At 34.9% G+C, this 21,126-nt stretch overlaps 4 protein-coding genes across 8 annotated transcripts; 1 reads left to right on the plus strand and 3 right to left on the minus strand.

The window, feature by feature from the left end:
* Positions 1 to 1,850: 1,850 nt before the first annotated feature.
* LOC132199840 (SID1 transmembrane family member 1-like) lies at positions 1,851 to 9,197 on the minus strand. 4 transcript variants are annotated; one of them, XR_009442138.1, is made up of 16 exons: positions 9,065 to 9,197; positions 7,688 to 7,840; positions 7,465 to 7,604; positions 7,130 to 7,409; positions 6,622 to 6,708; positions 6,481 to 6,564; positions 6,243 to 6,415; positions 6,073 to 6,150; positions 5,423 to 5,491; positions 5,266 to 5,337; positions 5,043 to 5,214; positions 4,707 to 4,986; positions 4,279 to 4,608; positions 3,729 to 4,114; positions 2,579 to 3,669; positions 1,851 to 2,280 (listed from the first exon to the last, which is right to left on the minus strand). XR_009442138.1 is itself a non-coding variant. In XM_059624882.1 (15 exons), exons 2-15 carry the CDS (start codon positions 7,829 to 7,831, stop codon positions 3,604 to 3,606), a joined length of 2,361 nt encoding a protein of 786 aa, XP_059480865.1. In that variant the 5' UTR covers positions 7,832 to 7,840; positions 9,065 to 9,197; the 3' UTR covers positions 2,460 to 3,603. The 4 variants fall into 4 exon arrangements, 2 of the variants coding, with proteins under 2 accessions (XP_059480865.1, XP_059480866.1); XR_009442139.1 differs by lacking the exon at positions 1,851 to 2,280 and having other exon boundaries at positions 2,460 to 2,709; positions 2,766 to 3,669; XM_059624882.1 differs by lacking the exon at positions 1,851 to 2,280 and having other exon boundaries at positions 2,460 to 3,669.
* An 843-nt stretch (positions 9,198 to 10,040) lies between these two features.
* LOC132199391 (putative tRNA (cytidine(32)/guanosine(34)-2'-O)-methyltransferase) lies at positions 10,041 to 11,732 on the plus strand. The gene is made up of 6 exons (XM_059624052.1): positions 10,041 to 10,261; positions 10,319 to 10,514; positions 10,561 to 10,745; positions 11,050 to 11,259; positions 11,334 to 11,467; positions 11,524 to 11,732. Exons 2-6 carry the CDS (start codon positions 10,324 to 10,326, stop codon positions 11,662 to 11,664), a joined length of 861 nt encoding a protein of 286 aa, XP_059480035.1. The 5' UTR covers positions 10,041 to 10,261; positions 10,319 to 10,323; the 3' UTR covers positions 11,665 to 11,732.
* A 310-nt stretch (positions 11,733 to 12,042) lies between these two features.
* LOC132200748 (calcyclin-binding protein) lies at positions 12,043 to 15,644 on the minus strand. Its single transcript, XM_059626432.1, has 4 exons — positions 15,455 to 15,644; positions 15,103 to 15,313; positions 14,951 to 15,047; positions 12,043 to 14,898 (listed from the first exon to the last, which is right to left on the minus strand). Exons 1-4 carry the CDS (start codon positions 15,467 to 15,469, stop codon positions 14,394 to 14,396), a joined length of 828 nt encoding a protein of 275 aa, XP_059482415.1. The 5' UTR covers positions 15,470 to 15,644; the 3' UTR covers positions 12,043 to 14,393.
* Positions 15,645 to 15,848: 204 nt separating this feature from the next.
* Positions 15,849 to 21,124, minus strand: LOC132201276 (flotillin-1-like). 2 transcript variants are annotated; one of them, XM_059627304.1, is made up of 9 exons: positions 20,999 to 21,124; positions 20,783 to 20,935; positions 20,500 to 20,575; positions 20,349 to 20,439; positions 20,025 to 20,288; positions 17,986 to 18,282; positions 17,420 to 17,737; positions 16,754 to 16,918; positions 15,849 to 16,686 (listed from the first exon to the last, which is right to left on the minus strand). In XM_059627304.1, exons 2-9 carry the CDS (start codon positions 20,832 to 20,834, stop codon positions 16,600 to 16,602), a joined length of 1,350 nt encoding a protein of 449 aa, XP_059483287.1. In that variant the 5' UTR covers positions 20,835 to 20,935; positions 20,999 to 21,124; the 3' UTR covers positions 15,849 to 16,599. The 2 variants fall into 2 exon arrangements, with proteins under 2 accessions (XP_059483287.1, XP_059483288.1); XM_059627305.1 differs by having other exon boundaries at positions 15,849 to 16,690; positions 20,999 to 21,123.
* Between the last annotated feature and the right edge of the window lie 2 nt (positions 21,125 to 21,126).

Consider the following 21,126-nt stretch of genomic DNA (forward strand, 5'->3'; position numbering starts at 1 on the left):
TAATATATTGTTGTAAATATTTGGTTAAAAATTAGGGGACTTCTAGTTTTTAAAATAATTTAAATTTAACATAAAATCAAATATTTTGTTACGTACAGTAGTAGCACTTGCATTGCTGCTAGATGTAGTTGTCACAGAAAGTAGTGCTGTTTTCTTAATTTATTATTATTAAATCAGCAAAAAAATTGCTGGTTTCTTTGGACGTTTAATCATAATTTGCAAAAAAACATTTATCTTCTGAACGTGATTTAAAAAATTCTTATCTTTAAAAATGGTATTTTTTATTTTAATTTGACACACTCTTGGCAAGGGTAAACAAATTGGATGAAATTTGGCCTATCATTTCGTTTCATGGGCTAGACAATAATTTATAAAATATTCTCACAATGGCTTATTTTACAGGTGTTCAAAGTTGGTGATTTTGAAGAAAGGAATTTCGAAAATTGAAAATATCTCAGTTCCTGTTTGAGATAACGCAAATGTTTCTTTAACAAAATCGTAGGGAATTAGACGTCCTACAACTCTGCCGTGGTAACCAAGGTCATAGGTCAAAGTTTAAGGTCACTTTTTCTTACCTTGGGTTTTTGAGTCAATATCAAAGTACGACCGAAAGTAAAATTATTTTTATTTCAAAATAGCTAAAAGTTGCCTAATTAAGTTATCAGCAACAAATTAAAAAAGGGTGGGACTTCTTTTTTTTTGTTTTCGAGATAATCAGGATTATAAAAAACGTGATTTTCCGAGCCTTTTCTTTAAGCAAAATCAACTTTGAACGGCCATAACTTTTCTGCTGTAAGAGATAGGACAAAATGTGTATAACGACAAAAATTGTTTCCCTTGACTTGTTCTTTCCGATCATGTATCGATCACATATAATGACCAGGTCAAAAAGGTCACAAGTCACCGGGGTCAATGACTTTTTTTGACCTGGTCATTATGTGTGATGCATGATCGGAAAGAACAAGTCAAAGGGAAACAATTTTTATCGTTACACATTTTGTCCTATCTCTTACCCCGCAGCAGAAACGTTATGGCCGTTCAAAGTTGTTTTTGGTTTAAAAATTAAGGCTTAGAAAACCACGTTTTTTACCCTTCAACCCTGATTATCTCAAAAACGAAAAAAAGGTCCCGCCCTTTCTCAATTTGTTGTTGGTAACTAAATTAACTTAATACTTAGTACTTTCCGTCGTACTTTGATATTGACCCAAAAACCCAAGGTCAGGAAAAGTGACCTCGAACTTTGACCTAGGACCTTTTGGTTACCACAGCAGAGTTGTAGGACGTCTAATTCCCTAAAATTTTGATATTGTAAACATTTGCGTTATCTCAAACAGGAACTGAGATATTTTCGATTTTGAACCCAGTTGAACCCGGCCAAAAATAAAAATATAAAATTAATTGGGTGGTGCCTTCTGTACCACCAATAAAGGGCACAGGCCGACAAGACTTTGTCTTGGCCTGACCCTAAAAAAAAATTATTTCTTCAAAATCAGCAACTTTGAACGCCCCTGTAAAATAATGCAATTTTGAGAATTTTTCACAATCCTTTTAAACTATTTGTCTGGACCATGAAACGAAATTATGGTCCAAATTTAATTTAATTTGGTTACCCTTGCTAAGAGTGAGTCAAGCTAAAATAAATAATGCCAAATCAATTTTAATAAATTCAACATAATTATTGAAACTTACATTAGTTGCGCTATCAGTGACACTAATAGCTGCAGTTGTTACGATTGGTGCTGCTGTTGACGTAAAAACGGCAGCATATTTTGATATACTAGCGTTTGAAGTGTTTGCTGAGCTTTGAAGGGAATTGGTAGATAACAATGCCGAAGTTGTCAATACTTCAGGAAGTTGTGTAAAAGAATTGGACGTTATAGTACCCGTAGTCTCATTTTTGATGGTCAAAGTTTCTCCTAAATTGGATGTTGCTGGAGTTAAATCTAATATTGTGGGAGTTGACGATGCTGTAGTTGATGTAGAAGTATCTTCAATTGTCAAAGATGGGGAAACTTTTTCCCTTGTAGTTTTTTCTGTAGCCGGAATTGTCGACATTTTGTTTAATAGCGTGGAATGCACTGTTATTTCTATGCTGCTGGATGTTTTAAAATCCAGCGTACTTTTTCCTGCGGGTGTTTCCAATGATGTATCTTCCGATGGAAATGTTATTGTATTGTCTGTGGATAGTAATGCCACGTTATCTATAATTTCCTTGGTTTCGGACACCAGATTTTGCGAGGTGGTGGTTTGCAACAATTTGTAATAAGTTGTTTCTTCATCCTGAAAATGTTGACTTTTTTTAATTACAGGCTAGATTTTGTTACCAATCTGTTATGAGAATATTAGAAAACAAAATATATTGAACAATTATTAACCAATATTATAAAAAAATTAATTGAGAATACATATTTATAAATTAATATTTTCTAGCAGGTTAAATGAGATCAAATTGATAAATGCGATCGGAATTTATTATAAAAATGCGTCCATTTTCAAGTAATTCTTCAAATCTAAAAATGTGTCTACTGCTATAAACAAAATTAATTTCGTGGGTCTCGTGGCCGTTTTAACAACTTACTGGAGGCGGAGTAGATCTGGTTGAATTAATTGAAAAGCACGATCCCGTAGTGCCGCAGCAATGTGCAATCAATTTTCTCTGTTTCTGGACGGTTATCCAAAAACGGTTCTGCGCTGAATCTTGTTTGATCGCTTCAAAATTTAAACAATTTTTATTTTCCAACATTAATCCACAAATTAACACACACCCAAAGGTCTTATAACATTTTTCCTTACAATAATCTTCACGTTTTTTGCATTTGACGCCTTTATAGATGCCTTAAAATAGTTAAAATCATTAATATTTAAAAAAAAGCGGCTCACGTAAATAAAAAAGGCGAACACCAGCAGGCAGAAGGAAAGTTTAAACTTCATTGTTGGCATTCACGCACTGGATTGTACCTTTATCAGGTACAATAGGTAATTGAGTGATAGGTACTGAATTTTGACAGGTGAATGAGGCGAATTAATCATATTATCACCTTCATTTCCTGCAAGTCCCAAGGTGAATTCTCATATGGCATTATCATTATAATGACAAGAATGAAACGGAAGCTTGTTCATTTAAAGTCATATTAGAGGCCCACATTATCACTGACTAATTTCTAACCAAATTTATCACACTTAAAGTAATTCTCATTTAATTTTGAATCATTATTAACAGAATGTGAAGTATACATACTATAAACTAACTAATTAACTATTAAATCGCTTTAAATTTGCTAATATATTAATCCTATTCTAACGCTGCAAATTCCTAATACGATCATCTTTTAAATTTTTTTTTAGTGTAAAATAAAGTTGAGAACAGTTTTTAAGGGTATGTTCCTTGCTATCAAAACCAAGTCCATGACTATTAATTAATATTATAACTACAAAAGTCCGAAAATTTAATTTTTTCCTTAGTTTTAGCACAATTGTCTCACAATCAGTGCTGGTCACCAGCAGACTTTTTTGCAACTTTTATTACGCATAATTTTCTTTAGAATTATCTTCTGTTATTATTCATCGATAAGTTTTGATTGAAATAAACTGCGATTAATTTAATTATAAAATGACTTGAATTTTCGATCTTAGTGTTTCCTTGAGGTCGTCGTCAATGATCAGAAGAAACTGTAAAATAAGTGGTGTCAGTTAACCCCAGAGACCACTCGAGACAATGATTTACTTACCCAAAAGTAAAAGAAAAGACCAAAGGAGGAGAGTAGGTGCCATAAATCGTGGTAGTCAAAAAAGTCAAGAAGTTTGCAGTGCTTGTTGAAGGTGCGAGACACGGCTGGCGTTTCCTCCCATGCGCTGCTGTTCAGTCCGAAAAAATAAACTGCGGGGACCCAAAAGCAGACGCTGATGACTAATAAAATCACTGGCTTCAAACGGCAGCAGAAAAGGCAATTGCAGCAGCAGCACTGGCGATTGCCTTCGACAGTGCTCTTGACCACTAAATACACAACGGTGCAAACAAAAAGGTTTGCAATCAGGATGGCGAGAAGGTGCGAAGCAAAATCATCAGGCCGCACCACCAGCCCAAACACAAGTAGGATGAAGTTCAGCCCAAATACTAAAAATACAATAAATAAGCTTAAAATAAAAATAATCAAAATACTAGCATATTGAATGAAATTCTGATAGAATTTATGTCTAAATTTACAATTAGATATTTTGAATTTTTTAACTTATTTTCAATTTCTTCAAAATAAAGTAGCAGATGCAGAGAATTCTTACTAATAGTTGTATAGGTGAATCTGTCCTTGTATTTGATGCACCAGTTGTTGGCGCTGATTTCTCGGAACAACGTCTTCGTTGGTTTTCGGAACTTCCAGCAACCACTGTAGTACACGTGGACGCAGCAGAAGATGTTGACGCACAAGTACAAAAGACTGAAGACAATCCACGTTATTAAGTAATTTCCAAGTAACTCTCCGAGCCAACTAATAACATTCAGGATGGCCAGGAAGAAAAAGGCATTTTTGGCATCCATTGCACCGCAAGGGTGGCGTTTTTGATATAATTTAATTCCACACATCACTGCTATTACGTACATGAAGCACGTGTCTGCAAAAGTGTTTTTTTATTAATTAACAACAAGTTTAAATTTAGTTTTTCGCTAGATCTGTTAGATTCCAAAGCAATGAAATTAAAGTTATTAATACCTATTTGGAAGTTGAACCTGTTGGGGCAGACGTGGTAGCAGGAGCTGCAGATGCATTCAGCAAAGAGCGCCCAACCCATGGTGTAGAAAAGGTCAAATTGTTGCGGCACGCCAAGGTAATGATATCTCAAAGGCCCACTGAGAAAGTTGTTGTGTCGTTGTTTTACAATAAATATGAAAATCAGTCCCAGGAATCCGTAGCCAATATTTGAGGCAACGTGGTTGAAGTCCGAGAGAAACATCAGAGGGTGCGAGCAGTAGAAATTGTAATAACACCAATCCTTCAAACATGTATCAGCGTTAATTTCTTTACCACGCTTTAATTATAATATTTTACCATATCGCCGGTTTTGTGAATGTTCAGCTGATAAACAATGACCATATAAATGACGGGTATGCCATTGTAAATGATGATGGCGACCAAAATCCACGAGTAGAAGCTTTTTGGATCGGTCAGTTCTTTTGAGTCGTACCACATCAAGTCGGATAGGTACAATTTTTCCCCGTTTCTTTAAAATACATCTAACTTTATTATGATGGCAAGGAAAATTCAAGCCTACTTAATTTTGTCGCTCAATTTTTGCATCACGCTTTTCTGACCAATTGGAAGCGAATGGTCTAGAATATGTTTCCTATAAATATTAAATTAATTTAAAAAAATACAGAAATGGCTTTGTCCAATAATTCTGTCGTTTGATTGTAATAATTTCTTCTTACCCAGGGGATATTACAGTCTCGTTTTGAATATTTGATGGTCCTGCTGTTGCTGTTGAGTCACCTGCGTCTCTGTAACCAAATAATTATTTTTATTAATTTTGTCAGTTTTGTATTTTATTCACCAAAATGGAATATTCAGCCAAACACATTTAGATGGGTTAAAAAACGCGTTAGACTGCAATGTTGTAAAACACCGAATCACATTGCACATAAATCGCGCCGCGTTTTAACATTGCTATATAAAATTAATATTATTGATCAAACAGAAATTCAGAAATTTAGAGTTTGACAAGACTTTCTTCAACTGTAAAGTCACACGAGGTGATTTATCGGGATATGTTTTGAATTTTTTGACTCGTCAAACCACTTTTTTAAACTATTTGTACGCTGTGCGGTACAATTGCCCATTATGCGAAATATATTCAACCCGCACAAGACAAAAAATTTTAATATTGGGCCGATTTTTTTTCGTTTTCAAACTATGAAATCGAACTGCAATTTTGCATGCATACAAATCTCGCGGGTATAAAGAAATTTTTAAAGCTTAAAAACATATTAATAACAAAATTCAATTTAATCTTTTGCGAGGTTGCGTATTAGTACGCCTTCGGGCAAAATGCGCAACGTATATATAAACACTTCCTGTATACCCATTCAATTCCTCTTCTTTAGGTTGCAAAAGGTCATCAGTATTATTTTCTTCATTGACGTGTAATTCCTTTTCTTTGCTAGAATTTGCAAATATGAAGTGTTTATTTTCAAATTCACCTTTATGTACTTTTAATTAAGATTCATATGCATGCAATACAAAAAAACTCACCAGCAGCGACTGTAGATGGCCCAAGCAATGGTGCCAAGTAAAGCCAGTATCAAAAAGAATCCACAAGTGGCCATCACAATGACAGAAGATCTAACGTGCGAAATGTCTCTGAAGCTCAGCGTCAGATTTTTCACGCGCACAGAATCTAGTATGATGGACCCATTCAAGTCGGGCTTTATTTTAAATTTTAACTTATGAATTTACAATATCAAAAAATATTTAAGGTAACTTTTTTTACCTGTATAAAATCATCCAAGCATTGCTGATCGTCGGAGAAAACGACAAACCCAATATAGAAATAGCCTTTCACAAACATTTTTCGCTGCAAAATTTTATTTTCATGAGAGTAAATTTTATCCAAAAAATTAGCTTATCATACATTGATCATCATTCCTCCATTTCTAGTTATTGTTTGTCTGTAGCTGTCTCTATGTGTTGAGAATTCCACTAGCTGATGAATTGAGCACTGGAAATTCAGATTTTTTTTTATTGTGATTCCGTGAAAAGTGACACAGTCAAAGGCATTTTATATTGTAGAAGAACATACGAAGTATATATTTTAATCGCTTTTATTTCATATTTTTATGTCGAGATAATGAACTCCTTCCTGCTTTTGGATGAAATCAGAATGTAAAATTGCTATATAATAATTTCTTAAAAAATTGTAACAAAAAATAATCTAACTTTTTAAATTTAAATTGCAATTTTTAATTTAATGTTTTTTATCATTAGAGAGACGGATGAAGCTCAAAAGTTTTTAGAAATTACACAAAAAAAAAATTGTAAATTGGTCAATATATTTTATGTGTAATTTGGGATTCATTCAATATCTTAAAGATGTAAGGAAATGTTAAATAAAATTTTATTTACAATTACGTAAGACTGACCGATTTGAAGAGACTCAACGAGGCACAGGTGTCGTTTGGGCTTGTGACTTCCAGCAGGACATTGTCCACACCTTGTGGAAAATCAAATCGGAAGTAGCGAGGTGCCGTGGGGGCCGCGTGCGTTCGAATAGCTGAATTTAGTGGCACCTTGTAAAACGTCTGCTGACCAACATGCACTTCGATTTTGACTCCTTGAACACTCGGCGTTGACACAATCACCACCAAAGAGTCGTTTTCATATGGACAGGTCGAGCGAGACGCAAAGTTGTATAACTGCCCACTGACATTAATTAAAATGCATAAATTTTCTGAGTATATAAAACCAATCAATTTACTTTTCACTTAAATATGGTAATTCCCACGAGACGACGTCCCGCTCTTGCCTAATCACCACAAACACAGGGTCCTCATTATCAGCATCGTCTGATGTGTAGATCTTGTGAGCGTGGACTCGAGCTGGTTGATGAGGACTTAACTTTTTCAAATAAAAATTGAATTTAGACAGTGGTAGACAAAAATTATTTTGATTAATCATAATAATATTAAATCAAAATGTACCTGCTCTTTTGAAAATTCTATTGTAAACGAATTGCTGTAGTCGATTTTTCGGATGTAAACCTCTCCTATTTTTCCTTTGATGGTTTCGCCAAAATTGGATCCCAAAAGGATGCTTAGAAGATACCCATAGTAGTATAATCTCATCTTGCGCTCCTGCAAAATTCAATTAGGAGGTATTTTGTTTTTAAATGTGCTGTTTAAAAATTTTTTTTTTCTTTGAATTTGCTTTGCAAAATATAGAGATTTCATTTTGTACAATATATTGAGAAAAAAAATAATCTCTCAATCATCAATAAAGTATGGCCAGCTAAGTTTCACAATTCACAAAGTGAGGCGTTGTGTAATGAATTATTGGACTAATATTAAATATTAGGCCAATAATTTAAAATTTTTTTTATTCAGAGCGGGAGAACATCAATAAAAAAAATCTTTGTCTATCAGAGATTATAATCTAGATTAATAAGTTTTAATGGAGGTCAAATACATTATATTTATTATGTAGTAAAATATGGTGCTTAGCAAAAGGTTCAATCTTGAATTAGATTTAAACAAAAATTTAGCGTCATTTTAGATTTCAGGTAATGTTTTTTCTGCAGAAATTTCCCGCTTCTCTTATATGTACTTGAATATCGAGGAGGGAATCGAAAAGCAAGCAGAAATTAACTCGGCTCCACGGACCGCGGACCACGTGACTGCATGTGACCTTGACCTTGATGAGCGCCTGCTGCTGTCTATCAGGAGGCGAAAAAACAGAGTGCAAGCCGCGCGCCGCGGCCGGCAGTGGGCAAAATATAAGGAAAAAAATTGCGTTCCGTCTGGACGAATTTTTATTATAATAAAAGTATAAATATTGTTTTCAGGGAATGTATCACATTTTTTTTAAAGAATAAAATTATTAAAGCGAAATCCCTGACTCATAATCAGCTGCATTATATTTTTACTGCAAATTTATGCAAATGGTAGTATATTTTCCACCACACGCATTCTCGTCTTATTTAATAAATTTCATTTTTTGTTTTTTTGCAGTTTAGATGTCATTAAAATTGAGAATTAAAGCGCAAATAATAAGAGGACAGGAAAGCAAAAACCTAATAAAAATAACAATAAAAATTAATATTTTGCAAAAATAAGCAACGTTATGATGATTTATAAAAATTAAAAAAAAAAATTATGAGCCATAAAAAGGTCCGCGCTTAATTAAGGGAGTGCAAGAGACTTGAAATGTTCTTGTGCTTAGGTACTCCCTTAAGCGCGGATCTTTTTATGGTTCATAATTAGAGGGGAGGTGATTTTGTCCTTTTCCAAGTTGAAAACTTTTTAATTTGATATGAAGTTTTTCCCTAAATTTGATGCAGAAAATGAGCTAGTCGCACGTACTCTGAATGGTCCGCCTCTTCAAAGTCCTCTTCAGCGGCGTCTTATACAACACTAAAATAGCATCTCCTGATCTGCGAGCATGCTGCATGGGCGAGGCTTTTTTATGGAACCCCACGCTGATTTTTTACCATTCTTAATGGTCCACTCGCACAAGTTTGCAGCGTGGTCGCTGCTGACACCTACAATTCAGCGAGCGATTTAAAATTCGCATCATTTGCTTGCTTTATTTTCCAACTTAAATTACAAAATATTGATGCCATAATGATATTAATATTTATATTACACAGAAACAAATAAATAAATTAAAATCCAAGTATCCAATTTACATCTGACGGTCTCAGATATATTATATTAATCCTTTTTCGCGCAATAAACATTGTCCATTAATTGTGATTCATATTATTTATAATTTATTTCCTGTAAAATTTACTGTTATTTTATTGTTATTATTTGTTTGAAGAAATTTATTCGCCGTAATACTGTAATTGATTGTTACTTCTCAAAACTTTAAATTTCTCAGAGTTGATTGATGGATTTTGCAATTAATATAAATGAGATAAATATTCAAACATTTTAAATAAACATTCCCTCAGAAAAATAAATTGCCAAATCGCAAAAGTTAAATAAAAAATTATCACATTGGTGTCTTTGATAGAACTGTTATATTTAAGGCTAATTTCAGAAAAATCCCTCATGAGTAATGTTAAGGATAATTCCAGATAGTTCACTCCAGACCAGGCTATATAAAATGCATTTTGATTTCATTGCACCATTTGCACCACGAAATATTGCAATAATAATAATGCTTTTATTAAACGCTTTTGCGTACAATTACAACTATATAAACTACAAAACACCACCTAACGGTGGCCAGTCAAATTACAATCATCTTCTATCCTGCACTTCTTTTCCCGCGCGTCAACCCTTCCCTCTCCGCGGCGAGCGCACGCGCCCATCACAATTTTGTCTTTGTAAACAAAAATAAACACAGAAGAGGTGCCCAGAGGTGCCTGACAGAAAAGGACAACATTTTTTGAGCACTTTTGATAATTTCACCATTAAGTGGAATAATAATTTAAGTAAAATTAATTTGAGGCCTTCATAAACTGTGTTCTATATTTCTATAATTTATTTTTCCACTTCCATTCTTGGATTTTTGAGTAAGGAATAATTTTTCTCACGGAGAGAAATAAAAAAGTATATAAATATTTTAATTTATATGAAATGTAGCTAGTTTTGATTTGATCCGTGCAGACAAAATGGGTCGTTCCTCGAAGGACAAGAGGGACGTTTACTACCGGCTCGCTAAGGAGGAGGGCTGGCGAGCTCGGAGCGCCTTTAAACTTTTGCAGATCGACCAGGAGTTCCGTCTGCTGGACAACGTGACCCGCGCCGTTGACCTGTGCGCCGCACCAGGCAGCTGGAGCCAAGTGCTCTCCAAGAAAATGATGTACGTCATATTGCAAATTTTAACTGGGCTAAAATTGATTTTATAGAAAGGAAAATCCGAATAAAACGGGAGACGAGAAAATTGTGGCCGTCGACCTGCAAGCGATGGCTCCGGTGCCAGGAGTCATCCAGATCCAAGGGGACATCACCAAAATGTCCACGGTCGAGCAGATTTTCAGCCACTTCCAAGGGCTCAAGGCCGACCTGGTTGTCTGTGATGGAGCACCAGACGGTACTTGGATTTTTCTTTAAGATTTGAATTTTGAAATAATTAATAAAAATCATCAAAATAGAAGGAATTTATGCACGTCCTTCTATGTATAAATTATCTCACATCTTGCTGATTTATATTTTTTTTTTAGTTTGAAATTTAAACTTCCAATTAGATCTCAATTTACTGAGGAATTCGGTCACTTTTTAATTTTTGTTTTAAGATTTTTTATAATTTTATTAAAGAAAATTCAACCCAATACTATAGAAGATCTGTTTGCATTCACCTGCATTATTTTAAAATAATTTTGTTGCTTTTTTCGTAGTGACCGGTCTGCATGACATAGATGAGTTCATCCAGTCCCAGCTGCTATTGGCCGCCCTGAACATAACGGTGCAGATTTTGGCTCCAGAGGGAAAATTTGTGGCCAAAATCTTTCGTGGCAAAGACATCAGTTTCCTTTACTCGCAACTGCAGAGTGTCTTTTACAGTGTGATGGTTGCTAAACCCCGCAGTTCCCGAGTCTCAAGCATAGGTTTGATATATATATATATATATATTTTTTGTTTATAATTAACAACTTCTGATTTCAATTTAATGAATTTTCAGAGGCGTTTGTGGTTTGCGAAAAGCTGCGGCCACTAAAGCTGGAGCCTGGGGAGGGAGAAATGATGCAGCTGCCGAAATTCATTGCTTGCGGAGACCTGAGCGCTTTTGACAGTGACACATGCTACCCTCTAGATGTAAATATAAATGTGCACAACTGTTGCGACTTTTGCTCAAGTTTTTCGTTTTTTAGCTGGAAGGTCGAGAGTACAAGTACCACGAGCCAGTGCAGTGCCCAATAAAGCCTCCCTACGCACAGTTTTTGGAAAAACACAAAAAGCAGGCCAAGGAGAAAGAATCTGTGGAGAATGCAGGCGCAAGCTCGAGTATTTGAATTTCTTGTTATTTCCCGTTGCTTCTAAATAAAAAAATTCAAATTTCCATGCTGTTCTGATTACTATTTCTTTTATGAGTCAAATAAAAAAAAACCAAGTAAGATTTTGGCAGAAGTATCGTCATTAAGTAGTAGATTATTCAACAGGACTAAAATCATTCGGAAATGCTGAAAATGTTTTCTTAATACTTGTGAGAAACTTATAATATCTAAATTTCTGGGAAAAATTTCCTTAAAGCTTTTGTATTTTTTTTTATCAGTATCATAAAATAAACAAGTAGAAAGCCAGGAAAAAGGCCCAGACATAATTTTGGTCTAAAAAATACTTGCATTATTATGATTATTATTATAAAAAAGAATAAATCCACATAATTGTATAAATGTACCATTACATTTTATTGAATTCAATGACTTCAAACAATCTAATGGATTTCCATAGTTAAATGCAAAAGAAATGTTCAAAGTAGTCTCCTTTGGAAGCAGAAAATTTCCAATTATGAATCATTTTGCAATGCACATGTTACATGTCGTCGTGGAAGCGCAGAAGTTCTCTAAGTTCCGAGCGGCAAGGGCGCAGAAGTTCTGGCAACGAGAAAATCGGCAGCCGGAAATTCTCTAACTTCCAATTTTGCCAAACCGATTTTCTTCATGATTTGTTAACTATGTCACGTGACTCGTGTCTGGTGAAAATTTCATCCACTTGTGAGGCCTGGAAGCCCTCTTTTAGCAATAAGTGGAAATAAATAGACCAGAAGTTGGCAGCAAGCGGGGCGCGGATGGCTAATTTCACTCGAGTGGACTTGCCAAAGAGTTCTTGTGTTCGCGTCGCGCGCGTACGGCGCGGAGGATAAAAATTATGTATATTAGATCGTGGAAATTTTTCGAAATGAACAGGGGAAGTACATTTTGACATAAATCTATGATTTTTTAAGACTTTTTACTGGAGATATTGCGTTTATCAGCAACTTAAAAAGGAAAGGTTTTTACGATACACGAAAGCTGCATTGTGCATTACTTTGGCTTACTGATGCACGCAGTCTGATGAAAAAATGATTATTTGTTAAAGGAAAAAATCGAGATAAATCATTTTTTAATAGAAAAAGCTTTGTTTATAGACCTCATTATTAGGTAGCAGTTGACTTTGGCCTGCCTGGAAAATTTGTTCTCAGCGGAGCGGGCCGCGGAGCGCGGCGGCTTACAATTAAGTCACGCCTGGCAGTCAATTTGTTTTTATATTTTCAAGATTTTTAAATTTTGAAAAGGCAAAAAGGAAAAAATTAAGCTAAATTTGGTCACACTAAGTTAAATCACTTTTTTAAGTATACAGACGTCAACCGATTATGAAACTAAAATTTTCACATTTTTCCAAGTTTAGTGCTGTTTACAATGAACTGCCCTCCAAACAGAACGTAAAAAATTAAATACGCAAAATTTTTGTATGACAAATGGAATTATTTAAAAATTTTGAAAGTATTCTTCATGCATTTCTTAAAAAAAAATAATAATAATGAAGAAATTAGCACTCGATGAGATGATTATGGAATTGAAGAAAACGGACTTCGTCTCCTCGTCAAAAAAAAATAGTTCGTCGTAACAAAATGGCTCTATCAGTTTCGATTACGTATGCGACCCTATTTCGTGAGCAAACGCACTGGTAGAGTTATTTTGTTTCCGAATAGAAAGCAATTCTTTCAATGAGGACAAAGCCCGTTTTCTTCATTTCCATAAATTTTGAAGATATAATTTGCACATAAATTTCGCAGTGACTGGCGTAGGCCAAAAATATTCAGGCGAGGTCAGCAAGATTAATTGAGGTTAATTTAGAGTATTAATTAATTACATGAGTGCGCGTGTTCTTTGATAATGTATTATTTTTGTATTATCATTGAAAATTTTTTGCAACCATAAATATTTTTGTTAAGTGCATTTTATTCTATGGAAAAATCAATTTAAATTAACGGAAATATTGCAGAAAACGGGAGAGTAATCTTAACGTTTAAAAATAAATAATATAAAATACATATATAACTTAATCAAAATTTTTAAAAATAAAATATAATTTAAGACAAAATAAGTAAATTATTCATAAAAATAAATTAAAAAATAATCTATTTAAAAAAATTTAAAATTTTATTTTATATAATTATAAAAGAATTTCAAATTTATAATTTATTTACTCATTGATACCAAATATTTAGCTCTTTACTTTTTCTGGTTTTAGTAATCAATTCGGAGCAATGTTGTGAGACTGTTCTATTGACCTTTCCCATAGTGTGGGACGTTTTAGCTCTGCTTGCTATGATTATAATATATAATTATACTTTTTCGGTTCACACTCGGCTCTTTTTATTTTCTAATTTTTTTTTTTTTTAAATGCCTTTATAATCCAATTGAAACAAAAATAAACACATTCTATGTTCTTTATGAGGAATCGACACATCGACAGTCTCAATTCAAATGCACATTAAAGCAATTCCGCAAGACCTAATCGTATGTTTCAATATACTTTGATTATTTAAATTATATCAGCTCAATATAGTGAAAATCGGTTATTAAAAATTCAAAAAAACATTTCGCAATAAAATTATTACGGTGGAAAGCATTATTAGGGCACATATTAAAAGCGATTTAAATATAAAATAAATACCCTCTGCTTTATGAGTTAAACATCTTCTCGACCAGATTTTAATGCTCTTTTTTGTTGTAAAACTTTCAAATTCGGTTTTGTTCTACATTTTTAATAAATCGGTTTTTTGTTTCTCCTGAAAAAAACTGATTGTGGAACTTAAAGAACTTCTGCGCTCTGCCAGGCAAAAGATACAGAACTTCTGTGCCCTTGCCGCTCGGAACTTAGAGAACTTCTGCGCTTCCACGACGATGTTGAAGTCGGGTGTCTGCTTGTCCCTGCCCTCGGTCCACGCCTTAGCAATCATGCGCTTCATTTCATCATCGCCGTCCTGGTACATTTGCTTCATGAGGTTCATCAGGCCGCCCGAAGGATCGGTCATGTCCGCGTCGGCCGCCTCCGGTTTCTTGGGAGCTTTGGCGTCCGCCGCCCTCTTCTCTGTCTCGGTGATGTGCGACCACTTCTGGCCAGGATTGATTTTCTTCATGCTCACCACCACCATGTCCTTCTTGGTCCTGCAGGTGCACTCTCCGATGGGCTTCAGCAGGTTGACAATCTTCAGCATGTAGTCCTTGTTCTCCAAGCCAATCACTCGAAGCTCCATTGACCTTGAAGAAAATTATTATACAAGACAACAAATTTTAATTACTTAAATCTCACCTTTCATCATTTGTGACTGAAATGTTCTCCTCAGGCAAAGCTTCCACTCCATTCAGAGAGACAAAGATTTTAACCAAATTGTCACTTTGGTCCCAAGCTGGAATTAAAGCAAATTAATTGTAATTATCAAAATTTATTTTGAAATTTTAAACCATAATTTTGGAGTTTGACCTCGTAGTTCTTGGTAGGGGGTTTGCTTACAGCAGTTTTGGCCGGAGCCTTCTGGTCAGATTCTGCCTGGCTGTCGGCGAATTTCTGCAATTCTGCCTCCACCTTGCGTATTTCAAAGTTCAGAGCGTTTTGCACTCGGGGTCTTGTTGCCTGGTTGAGAAGCTGTTTCAACTCAAGGAGATCACTCTGAATCTGAAAATAATTAATATTTTAGTTCTATATACTACAATAAAACTGTAAATTTTTAAATATATATGCAAAGTTTCATAACACTTTCTCAACAAATTAAGTCAAACTATATTATGATTACATATTTTTGTCATAAGAACTTACCTCGGTCACAGACATGTTGAGTGCTATAAATTTAATGAAAAGCAAATTCGCAGGCCCTTATATATATGTAAACTTCAATGGGGATCGCTCGAAATGTGAACAAACCAAGTAAAATTAATGCGAATCCGACGCAAATATCCGCTTCAAAACGTGACGAGAGTTTCTTGCTTTCTTATTTACTCGTGTAGTTCGCCCGGTGCCCGTTTTTCGACGATGGCGTAAATGGCGTTCGTTTTTAAATTGTCCGCAGTCCCTCCAGTCAGTTTTTTTTGTTCTTGACAAAATACATTTTATCTATTTTTAATTTTATTTTTTGTTGATGTTATGCGACTCAAATTTCTCCAAAAGATAGATGATACTTCTAAGCATAAAAAATAAAAATATATTATTATTTTTTTTATTACTGCTTTATTCATTTTATAAAATATTCTTCATCCAACACCCCTTGAATTAATAGACAAATTTAATCAAACATGATGAAACATATCAATATATGCGTTTAACTGCTTTAGCGAACCAGCAATTACAAACAATTATTATTATCATTATTTTGTATTGCAGAACATTATAATTATTAGTGTCCTCATGAAAGTTAAAATAATGTTTGAGGTATGCAGATGCAGATCATTTATCAATGAGATTATATACTTTTCAGATACATGTATTTGATTATAGCCACATTATGTGAACACAGGCGAACACGTACAATATAATAAAATAGGTCATATTTCTAGGAAATCTGAGTGAGAGGTGCCCAAAAGCCAACATGCCTATAAACAATAAGGCGATTTGACCATGGCCTGCATTCAATACATCCATGGAGTTAATACTCATTATTTGCATACAATACAGCTTGGTGAAGTGCCAGCAAATCATGAGTGGCATATTATATATAATGTAATTTTTGATTACAACAATATTATATATATTTGAAGTTTGTGGATTGAATTTTTGGTAAAATGAATTTAAAAATTTTCGTCAGAGTTTAAAATGCTCATTAATTAATTTAAAATTGCCTTGTTCTTGGAAAACTTATAAATTTAATCATGCTAGATTAGATCAGTTTGAATAAAGGCAAGAGATTACATAAGTTTCCTCTTCTGCAAATCAAAATCAGGTGATGACCTATTTGGTCTTTGGACGAGTTAGCGTGTAGGTGCTGATCTGGGGCTTGGCGATGGGATGCTGCCACTTCTTGCCACCACGGTTGAGGTCTTGTTACATTCCATGAACTGACTAGCAAAGGTGAAGGAATCTCATTTCATTTAAGAGGATAGGGCGAACAAGCAACAAACGTACCTTGCGAATGTCCACGCCAGTCATGCAGTTGACCAACTCGGGTATGCGAGTCACAATGTCCAACACTTCACCCGTCAGCTTTGAGGCTCCGATCTGGCCGTTGCCAGAGGACACCATGGTCACCTTCTTGGCCTGGGACAGCGGAGCAGCCACCTCGGCCACAATCTACAAAAAATATTTGAATTGAGTTAAGTCTATATAAGTTGAAAAAATTAAGTGCATTTTTACCATTTTTATAACATTTCCTTTCCATAACACAAAATTTGCAGATAAGGCAGATAATTTGGAGTTTTACAAAACTCCCGACACTTTTCATTTGTAACAAATTTAAATTTAATTACATTATCATATGAAATTGCTTAACTGGAAGAGAATCTTTAATTTAAAAATTTAAATTGCAGATTTTTTTATAATTTGTATGAATTGAAAATTAACACCAAACATTATCAGGAAATTCTTCTACTAAGAACAAATGAAAACAATTTGAAATCAATTTAATTTAATGAAACTAATTAAATTCTGTGTAATTATTTAGTTAATTTACTATTCAAATTTATGTAATGTGTCATTTATACCTTGATTTTGCAATTTGAATTGTTACAAAATGAAAAAAATCCAAATTTTAAAATTTACAAGAAAAAGTAGGTTTAGAAATTTTTAGCTCACCTTTGGCAGGCTGTCGAGGAGCATGTCAATCATGGCCGCCTCCTTGTACTCCTTCCAGGCATCGGCCTTCTTAGCCATCTGTTCAGCCTCAGCTCTAGCCTTGGCTTCAATAGCAAAAGCTTCAGCTTCTCCTCGAACACGGACAGATTCGGCTTCAGCCTCCGCCTCCAGAACGACTCTGTTGCGGTTGGCCTCAGCAAGTTTCTCCAGGCGATACTTCTCCGCCTCGGCCGGTCTGCGAATGGTTGCTTCCAGTTCGCGCTCGCGGCGCATCATCTCCTGGTCTTGGACTGCAATTTCCTGAGTGCGCTCCACAACCTGAAGAAAATATTTCAACATGTGAATAGAATCAATTTTCCTAAAATAGGAAAATTCCTAAAATAGGAAAATTAAGTTGGATTGGTTATTTAGTGATATTTTTATTGGAAATTAATATTAAAGTTTAATATTGATATTTTTATTCAATGTCTATTAATTTATTTATCCCATTATTTTAATTTTTTGAACTTTCATTTAACATTAGATCAATTTGTCCCTTAAATCTGTTAATTTTCAATTGAATTTACCTTAATTTGCATTTCTTCTTCTTTGATCATTTGCTTGGTTTTTGCCGCCTGAAGGTCATAGGCGAGTTCCGCCTCGGCCTTTTTGGTATGCACCTCAACATCGTAGGTTGCCTTTTTCAGCTCAAAGTCCCTCTGAGCTTTGGCAATTTCTATGTCGTTGAGGAAGCGAGAGGCCATGCGCTCCTCCTCTGCAATCGCCTCTTTGATCTGTGCATCCTTCCGGGCTTCCGCCTCGCCAATTCTTGCGTCTCGCTTCACCTCGGCAGTTCTGGCCATGCCCAGGCTTGTCAGGTATCCCTAGAGATGGATTTCTTAATAAGTTCCTATCTAAATAAATTCTGACAATACCGAGAAACTATAGAATTAACTAAAAAATATTTTAAAATAAATACAAACAAAAAGGGTCCCTTTTGTGAGAAAACAGTAAATGGGTGCGTCCAGGAAAGATTTGAGGGTAAATGTTAAAAATTTTTCTTGAAAACATGCCATTCCAATTTTCAAGTATGTTGTTGGGGTGGTCAAGAGGCCTCGCTCACCAAATTTTCAAGTCAAAATAAGGGGTGCTTTTCCGGGAAATCAGATTTTTCCAAAAACAAAAAATATGGAATATCTTTGCTCCTGTTGAGAAATTATTAATGATCTTTTCACTTCCAGACGTAACTTTTTACGCCCGACAACTTTTCTGTTGACAACTTTTGCGTAGGTCAAAGGTCAAGGTCACTAAATTGCAAATTTCACTTTCTGACGCAATTTTCGCAAAGAAGCACCCCTCAGAAATTTTTTGCAGTATAGGAAAAAATGTAGCCCCAAGTGTGTAGAACAACATACTTGATTTCCAGAATGGCATTATTTTTAGTTTTTTAATTGATTTTAAATGAATATTAAAAAACAGTGAAAAATCGCTTTTCCGCAATAGAAAGTAATTTTAAAACAGCGATAACTCATTTTCTGTTAGAGATACGCAAAAATGTTAAAGAACAAAAAGGATTTGTTTTGACTTTTTGCATCCAGCCATGTACTGTTTATACAGGTCAGGTCACTTGGGGTCATTGACCTCGGTGACCTGTGACCTTTAAGAGCAGTTTACTGAATATTTGGCACATAGTTAGGAAGAACTATTTTATGGAATGGTTTTAATAAGCTCATTTCCCACAAATTATTTTTTGAGGTCACAGGTCACCGAGGTCAATGACCCCAAGTGACCTGACCTGTATAAACAGTACATGGCTGGATGCAAAAAGTCAAAACAAATCCTTTTTGTTCTATAACATTTTTGCGTATCTCTAACAGAAAATGAGTTATCGCTGTTTTAAAATTACTTTCTATTGCGGAAAAGCGATTTTTCACTGTTTTTTAATATTCATTTAAAATTAATTAAAAAGCTAAAAATAATGCCATTCTGGAAATCAAGTATGTTGTTCTACACACTTGGGGCTACATTTTTTCCTATACTGCGAAAAATTTCTGAGGGGTGCTTCTTTGCGAAAATTGCGTCAGAAAGTGAAATTTGCAATTTAGTGACCTTGACCTTTGACCTACGCAAAAGTTGTCAACAGAAAAGTTGTCGGGCGTAAAAAGTTACGTCTGGAAGTGAAAAGATCATTAATAATTTCTCAACAGGAGCAAAAATATTCCATATTTTTTGTTTTTGGAAAAATCTGATTTCCCGGAAAAGCACCCCTTATTTTGACTTGAAAATTTGGTGAGCGAGGCCTCTTGACCACCCCAACAACATACTTGAAAATTGGAATGGCATGTTTTCAAGAAAAATTTTTAACATTTACCCTCAAATCTTTCCTGGACGCACCCAAATTAGTTACAATTATATTTAATTTTTTTTTGAATACTTTTTTTGTATGGAATTAAAACTTTCATTGTACAACTGACTAATTTGACAAACTAAGCGATGTAAGCATGCTCAACTGATTTAAAATGACTAAAACTTCCATTGGGAATTATTTGATTATATAACAGGTGGTTTGAATATGGCAGAACATTACAGAAGCATAATTGAGCATTAAAAAATGATAATAATTTACCTGCTCATCTCGGACGTCTTTGAGTGTGTACGAAACAACAGCAATGCCCATGTTGACCAAATCAGACGAGGCCACCTTGAAGACCTGTTTGCTGAACTTCTTTCGGTCCTTGTAGATTTCCTCCACAGTCATCGACCCCATGATGGCCCTTTGATGGCCCTCAAGAGTCAACAATGCAATCTGCTGGATTTCTGATGTTGGCTTTCCCAAAAACATCTCGCAAGCTGCAGCCAGCATTTCTTCATTCTGGCCCTGGATCTTGACCTTCAAATATATTTTCAATTAATGAATGCTGTGGTCAAAAGGAAAGAAAAATATACATACCTGAGCAATTCCAGTGACTGAAATCGGCACACCTTGGCTTGTGTATACATTGATACTTTCCACTTGTAAGGTCATGGTATTCAACGAAATCCTGTAATTTTTTTAATTAAATGAATAAGTAAATAATGGATGTTTCTGGGAGAAAAATTACCTTCTGATATCTTGGATTCCTGGCCAAGCAAATGCTCGTCCTCCGGGAACCAGTAATGGCCTGCTGTAGCCACATCCTGCACAAGAAAATAATGTTTTTCTTACTTTGATTTTCTGACAAATTTTCATAATTTTTAAAAGCAGCACTGATAACAATTTTTATTTTTGTGGTTTAATGCTGTGATGATTTGAATAAATTGCTGGAAATGTAACTACAATTTAATTATCCGACAATTATCAATCGCCTGATCCCGGCTTTTGATGTTTTAAAATATTTTTCATACCTGAGACGACGAGAGCCTCGTTCGGTCCGCAAGTGACGAATCCCCAAACCATTTTCGACCAAAATTTGACTTGTTTTCTTCAGTTTCGAACTATGCCGAACGATTCATTTAGACAGAGGGGACGGCTAGGAATGCTAAGATGGCTGTCCGAACCTTGAGACCAAGAAGCATAAAATTAAATTTTATTTAAGTACTCTTTCTTTTTTTGGGACTGACTGGACTGGGCGTACGCTAACTAATCCCCCTACCCTCGGATTTATTTGTGTTGTTTTGCTTTTCTTTCTTTTTTTCCTTAATTGCTGTGGCGCTGGCGCATGCAGAGCGGTGGGCGTGAACCTCTTCAA

Source organism: Neocloeon triangulifer, unplaced genomic scaffold (genome assembly GCF_031216515.1).
Source record: "Neocloeon triangulifer isolate White Clay Creek 2 clone unplaced genomic scaffold, ASM3121651v1 ptg000014l, whole genome shotgun sequence".
NCBI classification, from domain to species: Eukaryota; Metazoa; Arthropoda; class Insecta; order Ephemeroptera; family Baetidae; genus Neocloeon; species Neocloeon triangulifer.

What these genes read in the sequence shown, in the direction of transcription:
- LOC132199840 (XM_059624882.1), bottom strand. Translation starts at nt 7,831, where the DNA reads ATGAGATTATACTACTATGGGTATCTTCTAAGCATCCTTTTGGGATCC. An exon ending in GCTTGGATGATTTTATACAG is followed by an intron (nt 6,416 to 6,480) that starts GTAAAAAAAGTT and finishes TTTAAAATAAAG; the next exon opens with CCCGACTTGAATGGGTCCAT. An exon ending in AAATTGAGCGACAAAATTAA is followed by an intron (nt 5,215 to 5,265) that starts GTAGGCTTGAAT and finishes TGTATTTTAAAG; the next exon opens with AAACGGGGAAAAATTGTACC.
- LOC132199391 (XM_059624052.1), top strand. Translation starts at nt 10,324, where the DNA reads ATGGGTCGTTCCTCGAAGGACAAGAGGGACGTTTACTACCGGCTCGCT. An exon ending in GTGCTCTCCAAGAAAATGAT is followed by an intron (nt 10,515 to 10,560) that starts GTACGTCATATT and finishes TTGATTTTATAG; the next exon opens with AAAGGAAAATCCGAATAAAA. An exon ending in TTCCCGAGTCTCAAGCATAG is followed by an intron (nt 11,260 to 11,333) that starts GTTTGATATATA and finishes ATGAATTTTCAG; the next exon opens with AGGCGTTTGTGGTTTGCGAA.
- LOC132200748 (XM_059626432.1), bottom strand. An exon ending in GGTCAAACTCCAAAATTATG is followed by an intron (nt 15,048 to 15,102) that starts GTTTAAAATTTC and finishes CTTTAATTCCAG; the next exon opens with CTTGGGACCAAAGTGACAAT. An exon ending in TCAGTCACAAATGATGAAAG is followed by an intron (nt 14,899 to 14,950) that starts GTGAGATTTAAG and finishes ATTTTCTTCAAG; the next exon opens with GTCAATGGAGCTTCGAGTGA.
- LOC132201276 (XM_059627304.1), bottom strand. Translation starts at nt 20,834, where the DNA reads ATGGTTTGGGGATTCGTCACTTGCGGACCGAACGAGGCTCTCGTCGTC. An exon ending in CGAGGCTCTCGTCGTCTCAG is followed by an intron (nt 20,576 to 20,782) that starts GTATGAAAAATA and finishes TTTCTTGTGCAG; the next exon opens with GATGTGGCTACAGCAGGCCA. An exon ending in GGAATCCAAGATATCAGAAG is followed by an intron (nt 20,440 to 20,499) that starts GTAATTTTTCTC and finishes AAAAAATTACAG; the next exon opens with GATTTCGTTGAATACCATGA.